The following is a 10,831-nucleotide window of genomic DNA, read 5'->3' as shown; positions in this document are numbered from 1 at the left end:
CTTGCACATTTTACAAACTCGTCCAGCCACAGAAATTATGCACAACAAATAAATCTGCAAGAACTCTCAAAACTATCTTTCAGTCAACTAAGGAAAAACACAATCATTAAAGGTCGTCTGGCAAAACCATCAACTGAGCACAAAGACAAGTCAGGATGCAATTGAAAAGGAAAAGCTCACAGAGGTGTGCAACAAGAACTTGGAGGTATTCCAAAGAGTGAAGGAAAATACATTGGCCCAAAAAAAAATCAGATTCAGTTAACCCATGCCAATATTAAGCTGAGATGTTTTTCAACTGCTTACATTGAACAAGATGAGTCTTGACAGCAAGAACTTACAGCCTTCATAGCAAATACGATGACTTTCACTGACATCTGTCATGCATTACTTCAAATCACCTGTCACCATCATGCTCAATGGTGTCATGAACAGACTTTTTCCCCTTTTTTTTCGCTTTCTTGTCCTTGCCTCTTCGTTTCTTGGCATCCATACTTGTCCACACATAATCACTAGGGATGGCAAATGGATCAATAGCTTCCTCATGATGCTCTTCATTGCCTCCCGACATCCCTACAACCCTACTTGCAGAACCTTTAATCCAAGAGAACCATGAACTGGACAGTTGTTGAGAGGCATCACCATCTTTGCCTTTTGCATCATGTAGACGCCCTGGGCTACTTGGCGGCGTGGCAAATTCTTCACTTGATCGCAGCTCTTCGAACCTGGTGAAAGTAACCACCACTCTGATGGTAGGGACTACAGGTATGGCAACCTGAAAGCACCACGCTAAAATTAGAATTGCTGCATCTTAACTGCGCAAATTAGAAAAAGACTATCGAGATGCATGACACTGAAAGCAGAGTTCTTATAGATTTCAGTCCTTTCCATGTGTTACAAGAGTCATATATACCTTTGTAAGACTAGAATAAGTCCAATCATACAAATTTAGATTTTTTGTTGTTCCAAAGACCTTTCCATGTGTTACAAGAGTCATATATACCTTTGTAAGACTAGAATAAGTCCAATCATACAAATTTAGATTTTTTGTTGTTCTAAAGACCTTTCCATGTGTTACAAGAGTCATAGTTTGATCTATACTTAAAGAGGAGCAATAATAAACAAGCCAAGACAGTTCAAGTGACGGCAATAAACTCAGCCAACAAAAAAGTAGTTTTGATGGAGATTGCAACTGTAATTAAACAGATGGAAGTATGACTACTACACAATTGAAGAAAAGGAAAAACGAAACAAAAATCGCAAAAGAATGGATCCATGGAAACCCTGGTAATGGCTAGGGTTCAATAACTGGTGATCAGTTCTGTAGATATGAAACTCTCATCTGGGGCACACAAACCAACATCCGGCACTTGCAATGTAATAAGGGGGGGAGGGGAGGGACTAATGTAGGAGTACTCTAGTGAGAATCAGATGGGATTGTGGAGGAGAATATATACAATATAGCTTTGTAAGACTAGAATATATCCAATCGTACAAATTCAGATACTTGTATACAAACATCCAAACCACCATTCTTGTAGATACTTTTTGATGTGACCTTTAATCGCATCTCCCCCCCCCCTCCCCGGGCACAGAGACATGTCACAAATTTTTATGCATTTGAGTCAGCTCCAAGACACGTGCGGTGGAAAAGGAGGAGCTAGCTAATATGAGGGCAGTATGGATCAGCAGAGAGAACCGGCACGACGCTGCCAAGCGAGGGGCACAGAGACTGCACATGACACGGAGAGTGACCAGAGCACACACAATCGAGGTCCAGACTATCTCAGCTCTCCTCAGAGGGGACCGCCAGAGATCGAGGAGACCATGTCCTCCGCCACAGTGCGATACAGCTCTCGACAGACGCAGATCTTGGATATCCTCACAGCCGACCGGAGAGCCACCACAGTGCCCGGTTTCGCCTTTTGAGTCTCAGCTTTCAATTTTGTATTTGGGTTTTGTTAGAGCTCTTTAGCTTAGCATAGCACTCAGTAAGGGCCCTAGCGTGCCCTTTGCTTTAGCCCTTTGAGGCTTGTATGAGTTATTTTCGCTTGGTGTACTATGTCCCATAGGTCCGTGAGGCCTCTCGAGGACATCTCTCTCTCTCTCTCTCTCTCTCTCTCTCTCTCTCTCTCTCTCCACCATGGATCACCAGGCCTCGTTAGCAAGAGATTACAAACTTCTTTACAAACTTCTTTATAGGAGAAGATGTGACAAGGAGATGCCAAGATCGGCACCTGGACTTTCAAGTAAGCCGGGTAAGCACGTGTCACCACTCACAAGCACAATTGCCAGGCACAAGAGGCAGTGGCACACTCACCATCTTGCAGCACACCAACGCAAGGTTTTAAGGCCCCAAAGGGCAGCACCAAGTGTAGGAAGTGGGCTGGGAGAGGCACCTTTTATAGGCAGCCTCAACCCCCTACAAGTCGGCCCATAGGGCTGCATCCTACCAGCCAACCAACCAGACGACTGGCTGGTCGGCCAAGTTGGCTCGGAAAGTCAGCTGATTGCAGCCCCTATATAAGGGGTCCCTTGGCCCCTCCTTTGGCATTCAGTTTCCAGTCTCCACGCAGCTCTCAGCCTGCACCAGTCTGCACCGTACAGCAGCAGAGATCAGCCATACCAGTCGCGATCCAAGAAGAGGGTGACCAGAAGCACATTTCAGCCCGGGGTTCGCCAGGCTCCAGCATATGGTCGAGGTTTGGCGTTCTGTTTCAGCAGCATAGCTCCATCTCCCACTGTCGCAATTAGGAGAGTCCACAAGACAGTTGCTAAATTTGATGCCAAAGACGGCAAGTCAGACCACCACCTATTCTTGCGTTGTCCAATAATGAGGAATGAGGCCCTTGAGGAAAAATCCAGGCAGACAGTAAAAGTCTTCCATAATTGTGGGACTGCTGCGGTAGAAAGATCGAGAAAGGCTTCTGACTTCTCATTCAATCAAGTTAGATGACCTCCATTGATACATGAAGGATGTCAAAAGGAAGAAGAATGTATGGTTGAAGTGCCGCTGTGTGCAAGTATTTGATGAAACGTTTGAAGAGAACCAGAGTTAGGATAAGTCCATCAATTATATTCACCCTACTGTTGCAACAACAATTGCATCTTCATATAAGAATGTGAAATCTGGATCCTAAGTCAGGCTCCTAAGACGGGCAAGATCAACAGTGTAATAACTTCTTCCAGCTATGCAAAATGAACTGATTGCCTTCACATCCCTAGATGAAAATGCCTGCGGAAAGGACACTAGATGCCTGCAGTCAACTTGTATGCACTGTCCTCTGTGTAGCAGTAGTGTTAATCGCGCCAAATCGTTTTTTGATATAGCTCATTCACTTGGCCAAGAAAAACTCAAAAAATATGTACTTAAAGCCTTATAGGTCTGCTCTCACAAAATCTCAGTGAAAACTTGCAGACGTTAATCAGCTATGCAAAATGAACTGATTGCCGTCATATCCCTACATGTGGAAAGGACACTAGATGCCTGCAGTCAACTTGTGTGCACTGTCCTCTGTGTAACAGTAATATTAATCATGCCAAAACGCTTTTTTGATAGAGCTGATTCACTTAGCCAAGAAAAAGTTACGGACTGAAAAAATCTGTACTTAAAGCATTATAGGTGTCCTTTCATATCTGGCACAAAATCTAAGTAGATACAAGCCCATAGTCAACTTGATTCTTTGGCACAACAACACTGAAAACCAATTCAATATAGAGAACTAATTCCTTCCAAAGCATGCCTATGGACAACTGCCATCCTCCTAATTGAAGAAGATCAACAGCAAACAACTTTAGGCATTGCTTTATGGACCAACGAAACAGACCAAGCAGGGATCACGATAGCCTTTCCCGTGTTCCATATCACAAAAAATACATGAACATACACATGTTCAGCTAGCAACTGGAACAACAGACTGGGAGAAAAAGGTGCAAACCAGAAAAGATATGTCCCACAAAATTATTACCTTTACAGGAAACATATCTGGTGGCAGTTTCGTAGTAAGTAGCTCCCTGAGACGGCGGACAGCTTTGACTTTATTGGCAAGAATGTCTAACAATGGCAGCAACTCTTCAGTTTTAAGAGGGAAATTGGGTGTCAGCCAAAGTACAGGTCGCAGACCCTTCTTGTATTCACTTTCCCCACTTCCATCATTGCTTGGGGTGACTCTGCGCTTTCGAATCAGCTCCCTATTTGCAATCTTTTTGTTATCTTTATCCTTTCTGAGCATGTAGCTCTCATCTGCCCTGAAATCAGAAAACCGCCTATCAACAGATTTGCGACCCCTGTGAGGTTTGGCACCCTTTCTAACATGATCTCCATGGGGAGAAGAATCTCCTAGAAGGTCACTCACTTTCTCATCAATACACAGAGAACTCCTCGGGGGTGCCATTTTATTGATACCCTCCTGCTTGAAACTCCTCCTACCCCAACCAAACCATCCTTTTTTGTCATCCTTAAAATCAACACCATTTTGATCCAAGCCAGATGCAGAACTCAGACGAGCTGCAACGTCCTTATCTCTCGAGCCACCCCTATGTGAGTGCACCATTTTGGGATGTTCTAATGGTGGCCTTCCATCCCCAAAATTATCCTCATCCACTTCTACACTTTCCATCTTTAATGCCGTTTCTAGTTGTTTCTTCTCTTCCTCTGTGAGGAGCTCTGTAAGATCTTCTTCCATATCATCGTCTTCCCTATCCACTTCTGCTGTGCCAAAGAGCTCCTCATCAGTCATCGCACCAGGAACCCTCCTTGACTTGACACTGACCATCACATGATGCATGTCATATATCTTGCCTTTCCATGCACCAACCATCTCCGTTTTCTCCTGTCGTCTCCATGTCAGCTGGGGAAAAAGCTCTGCCTGTGTAACATCAATTCCAGGACGGTACATGTTGGTCTGTGACATGGCAGCAACTTCTTGCGCAATCTCGGCTTCTGTAGGTTGGGTGCCAGCTCCTTCCAAAGCATTCATAACTTCTTTGTCCTTATGATTGAGCATGCACAGGGACCCTGGCGACAATTTTCCATCATCACTACCCTCTCCAAGAAACACAAAACTCTGGTCTGACCTTTGTATCCTGAATCCATCAAATCCTGCGAGAGTCATGTCAGCCCGGAGATTTGAACCTCGCTTCCAGATTCTGTATGTGTCCGAGGGAGCAATTCTTCCAATGAAGGGGATGACTGAGCTCTCAAAGTGGAAGGTCAGCTCCATGTAAAAATCTCTCATTCGCTGCATGGTGGCAATGACTCTGGGCAACCGACGGCACCACTTTGCCCAAGCCATAGGTTGATAATATCTCATGATGACCATGGCTATGGCTTCCTCCCGGGCACAGATAGCCTCCTGCAAAGCACTCCATCCCTGTTCGTTCTGCAAGCTCCAGTCAGCCCCTGATGCCATCAAGATCTCAGAAGCAGTGGCGTCCCCCAAGCGGACAGCCAGATGTAGAGGGGTCTCTCTCCCCGGCACATCCCTCCTGTCAATCACTGCGCACAAGGCCTCAGCACGGTGCTCCTCCGCAATTGCATCGGTTTCGGTCCGAATCTCCCCTGCTTTCGCCAAGCGAGGCAATGCAGAGATGATTCTGCGCAAGGCTGCATAATCCCGGCGAGCAACAGCATAATGAACGGGGCTGTGAGCGTACGTGGCTACCTCCTCGGTCGACAATTGGGCCATCATAGCGAGGCCGCTTCTCACTTGCTGTGCGCGAATTATCGAGAGCGAAGCTTGCTCCCGCTGGAAAATCTCCTTACCTCAATGGCTATTGACTCCGCAGCTCCAGCTTTCTCTCATGGATGCCTGTTTGGATCTGCAGCTGACGTTTCGAACCGACCCATCTCTGGAACGTGGACACTCGCGGAGCTTCTATCACTTTGCAATCCTGAACTGCAGTCAGCTGCAAGCGCAACGATGGAGGGAATCCGGAAGCTGCCCAAGAAGCATACCTCCCCACTGTTGATGTCTAGTGGCAATGCACCAACGGAAAAGGAAAGATCTACAACAGCTCACACCTCTGAATGCGGATTTACCTCAGAGAGATTCAAACGGGTCGCTGGCGAGGGCTCAGGCCATGCTTCCAAGGTGTCTTTGGCCATCTGTGGTTGATTGAGCGGAGGGGTCAAACTCTGTGTAGAAGGGGGCTGGAGCGATGGCGACGCCCTGCCTCCGCATGTTTACTTCCCTGTACCTCGTCCTATCTCCGTCTATCTCCAGTACACTGATTTTTCGCTCGCTCGCTCGCGCTCACGCTCTCTGCCTCTCTCCCCGCGGCAAATGCGCTTTTCACTCCCGTCCCTTCTCCTCCCCTTCGCCCTTGACACACACCTCTCTCTCTCTCTCTCTCTCTCTCTCTCTCTCTCTCTCTCTGGCAACAAATGTGCTTTTCACTGCTCACAAATACACCTTCCCTTGTCCTCTCTCTCGGCGGCAAACTCAGACAACTGTGCTTTTTTCACTCTTCACAAACCTCTCCCTTCGCCCTTGACACCTGAAGACCTCTCTCTCTCTCTCTCTCTCTCTCTCTCTCTCTCTCTCTCTCTACATAAATACTCTTCTCTGATTCTCAACTCCGCCCTCTTGCCCCCCCTGCCTCCTGCATCGTCCCGCCAGTGCCTCCACCCTTACCCTCCCCCCTCCTCGCCCACCACCGCCATCAAGAACCCCGAAAAAAGCAAGCACCGCCCACCCACCTCAGCAGCAAGACCTTCGTGAGAGACAGAGAGAGAGAGAGAGAAGAACACGCCCGAAAGGAGGAGCACTCAACCACTCTCACTCACCCAACGCAAAGCGGGGGGGGGGGGGGGGAGACAGAGACGAACCGAGACGAAACGGGAGAAAAGAGAGAGAGAGAGAGAGAGAGAGAGAGAAATGATCCCAACAACGCCGCCACAAACGGGAAGCACCTTTTCGATAGAAAACTAGTTTTCCTTTACCGGGAATGGGGGTGGGGGAGAGGTTCGAAGGGAGATGATGCAGAGCTCGGCGCGTGCAGAAGCAGGAGCAGCAGCTCCCAAAGACATAGCTCAGAGCTCGAGATCTCTCAATTCCAGAGTGAAGAAGATGATGAGATTACCCCCCTCTCTTCTAACCCTTCTTAATTAACCTTAATCCTTCTTTCCCCTAGTCAGACTTGCACTTTGACTTCCCTTTAGGCTCATTGCCATCAATTAACCTAACCATCTTCACTTAATCACCTGCATTCATTGTTGGCTTTTCCAATTGGTTTAGGGCCAACGTCTCATAGAATACCCACATGAACCCTACCCACCCGAGCGCGCGCACTCAGGTTCACCCTTGAGAGCACACGCTCGAGTTCACCCTGAATTCCAAGGCCAACCATAGGCTCTTGCTAGAACTGTTGTGGAAGCCCTCAAGCTTTGTGCGTCCAAGTTTTGAACACCTGACCTAAGCATTGGAAATACCAATGCCCAAACCACTAGTCCAATAACTTACAAGCTCCATCTCGCATGTTGATCCGCCCATCTAGCTAGGCAGTGCAAACGTGAGACTAGCAAATCTAATCACATTTCGCCCTTGCTCGAATAGCCTCGATAAAAAGGGAAGAACATGGAGCACACCAGCAGGGTGGGCAAACAAGAGCTATGTTAACACTTAGTAGGGTCATGATGACGGCATCCATTCTGAAAATTTAGAGCTCTTTTAGTACCATGTTACCCTTACACTAATCTTGCTTTTAATCTTAACTAATTCAATTGAGCTTAAGAACTAACTCCTAGGTTTTCCTTGAGATGTTAGTCCAATTCTAACAAGCACTACACATCCCATGTGATATCACATGGACTTTGTTTCACCAACACTCGTTTGGAATCAATGATGTAGGTACTTGTCTCATGAAGGATTTGTCGCGCATCGAGTCGTGAAATCTATGGGTTGCCAAATTTGAGTTATTGTGCTTATATTCTATGCATGACAAAAGATCTCTTCTCCCAACCCAAGCATAGTGATGATGTTGAGGATAATGACCCTATTGTTATTGTTGAGAGTCCAATACCTTGTTTCATTTTAGTTTGTGACCTCCCCCCTGCCTATAAGGCATGCCTTAGTGTTCTCAGTGTGTATACTACTTAGCATTGGTGTTAGCTTAACATAAGCATAAAGTCATGACATTATAGGTGGTGCACATACAAAGCACTTAGAGGCCTTGTAAAGGGCATTGGTTTCCACATGAAACTGGATGAGGGTCAATGTCACTGCCATTCTCTGCATGATGGGTCTTCCTTGATGCTTACAGTTGCCATCCCACTATTTTATTCCTTTGCATGTTTTTTAAATCATTAAAAAGTGATTTTTTAAATATAGGTAACACTTTTTGTTCACTTGCACAACTAGATCAACCAGTAGAGAAACCCAAAAAAACGAATTCAAAGCAGAACCTTGGAGCTGGAACCCTGGATCCCATTTCCTAGAACCTGAAACCATGCATGTTGGTTATGATCTAATCCTTCACCTTAATGTTGACCAAATCCAAAACAACCGTGTGTAGTTGAGTGTACTCTGATATGAAGCCCACCATAATACATCTAATGCAAACATTAACCTTGGGAGAACACAATGCATCACATGAGAGTGGGCCAATAATGGTGATAGCATAGCCATTCCTTGACCATAAGGGTCTAGAGTTGAGGACCCTACTACCCTCACACGCTTATAGGGATTGTATATGCCTTCTCAAGGCCAATGGTTGCATTGCGCATGTGATGGGGTTGCATGTCCCTAACCCAAGTACCAATAGGAATGTTTAACCCAACTTACCCTAAGTACACCCATATGAGTGTTGAATAGAAAACAATTTACATTCATTTTTGTAAGCTTTCACTCCCTTGTTGATTAATATAAAAATACAAGATTGCACTATTGGCTTGAAAAAGAGCCATTTGCTACATAATTAGTTTGGATAAGTATATCCTAGTGAAAGTGGAAACGGTAAAGCGTTAATGTGTGTAGTAGTATGTGTAGGGTCAATCCTTATCACAGAGACATTTGAAGTCTTTTGACATTGACCATTCTCTCTCTCTCTCTCTCTCTCTCTCTCTCTCTCTCTCTCTCTCTCTCTCTCACACATGCACACGCACATGCACGCACACACATGAACACATAAAGCACAAAACACACACAAGTATAAGTGCAACACACACACACACACACACACACAAAGCACAAAACACACACAAGTATATGTGCAACACACACACACACACAGAGGCACACGCCTGCATGCATGCACACACAACATAACACATAACACATACACACATATGAGGTCTTCCTTGTCACCACATCCTCTCAATGCTTCGATATGACAATGATGTAGGTCCTCCAATTTTCTCCTTAATTCAATGTGTCATTTGCATAAGCCATAATGTATGGAAGGAGAGCACCCTTAGATTATGCCTTACATTGTATTGTTTTTTAAATTCCCAAATTTGTATTTGCACAAATAGATGTCAAATTCCCGAGTTCCCATCGAATCCGAGTTTCTGTAGCTAATATGGTCTCCTCCCCTTTAGGACCATTCAAATGAATTTATAGTATGAAATAGCTTTCTACTTACCTTTTTTGGTTCAAAATTCTAGATCCAAAGTTTCCTAAATGTTGTGGTTTTGAAGTGCTATAGATGTTTCAAACTTCCAAATATTTTCATACCTAGTTGTTCAAAAGTGTGAAGCTTCTTTCTTTTCTCATTGTGTAGTAGTATGAAAGAAGTGCATAACTTTATAGAATGAGATGCCATCTTCTCCTTCTTTTGTGAGTTCAATTTATATTGTTGACAAGTATTGTATATAAATATGGAAAGTGACTCCTTATCACATAGTTCCATATGAATATTCCTTTCTTGGAACATCGTTGTCACGAATCTCACTTACTTGATGTATGTAGCTCACGATCTCAAAGGGCGTGTCTTCCAAGAGTTTTAGATCTACACAAAAAAATGATTTGACAATTAAATGCTACAACTCTCCATATTGTGACAGCATCTTTAGCATATACACAAAACTATTATTCGACATCAAAAAATACAAATTGAAAACGACTTGTGAGTATGATTGAGCAAAGGATTCTAATGAATCATCTTTTATATTAGAGCTAACATTAGAACTAGCATGTGATCAAACTTCTTTCAAAATAAAGATTTGGGAGTTAGAAAATGTAAATGTGAGAGTGTAGATGTATCCAACACATTTTACACATTAGCGACAAAGGGTTCCTATTGACAAACAAGAGTAAAATAAGCCAATGCTAAAAATTACTTCTCATGTATCGCCACATTTAGTGATCCTAAAAGCATGTTTGAATATGAGTGGGTACTTATTTTTGAAAAAATAAATAAATGGAGCCTCATAAAGAGCCATTAAAGACCTACCTATGCTCGAGTGAAAGTCATATTAACCTTAGTAGTCCATGGCCTTCCTCTTTTCTCCTCGTCAAACACCTTCCCAACATTTATAGTAGAAAGATCAATAATAAATCAAATTTGATTAAGTGAAGTCTACTATACACTTTTTAAATACATGAAGGTCCAAGAAGTTGCTCCTTAGTAATGAAATGCAATTTTTCTATAGAATAAACAAAATTGAGAGGCAAAACAGGCCCTATGTAAAACAAAAGGAGAGGTTGGCATAGCCAGATTGAGTAAATGTAGTCCCCCATTTACTAAGAATGGCTACATAATGGCACATATTCCTTGTAAAATATGTAAGTTCCAATCTACATTTTGAGTAAATATTATCCCCCATTTACTCAAAATGGCTACATAATGGCACATGTTCCTTGTAAAATTTGTAAGTTCCAATCTACAGCTCTGA

General features: G+C 44.2%; 1 protein-coding gene across 1 annotated transcript; it reads right to left on the bottom strand.

Annotated features, from left to right (window-relative positions):
• Positions 1-200: 200 nt before the first annotated feature.
• LOC147904468 (uncharacterized) lies at positions 201-6,534 on the bottom strand. The gene is made up of 2 exons (XM_087386695.1): positions 3,966-6,534; positions 201-772 (listed from the first exon to the last, which is right to left on the bottom strand). The coding sequence occupies exons 1-2, from the start codon at positions 5,685-5,687 to the stop codon at positions 395-397; spliced, it is 2,100 nt and encodes a 699-aa protein (XP_087242821.1). The 5' UTR covers positions 5,688-6,534; the 3' UTR covers positions 201-394.
• Between the last annotated feature and the right edge of the window lie 4,297 nt (positions 6,535-10,831).

Source organism: Dipteris shenzhenensis, chromosome 2 (assembly GCF_047967505.1).
Source record: "Dipteris shenzhenensis isolate YYH24624 ecotype China chromosome 2, Dip_SZ_1.0, whole genome shotgun sequence".
Classification (NCBI taxonomy): Eukaryota; Viridiplantae; Streptophyta; class Polypodiopsida; order Gleicheniales; family Dipteridaceae; genus Dipteris; species Dipteris shenzhenensis.
Note: the sequence above shows the minus strand (reverse complement) of the source record. Positions and strands in the feature narration are given on the sequence as shown.

Bases quoted from the DNA above. Each gene is read 5' to 3' on its own strand.
- LOC147904468 (XM_087386695.1), bottom strand. From the start codon at position 5,687: ATGATGGCCCAATTGTCGACCGAGGAGGTAGCCACGTACGCTCACAGC. The intron at 773-3,965 runs GTAATAATTTTG...TGGTGCTTTCAG, and splicing joins CAGATATGTTTCCTGTAAAG to GTTGCCATACCTGTAGTCCC.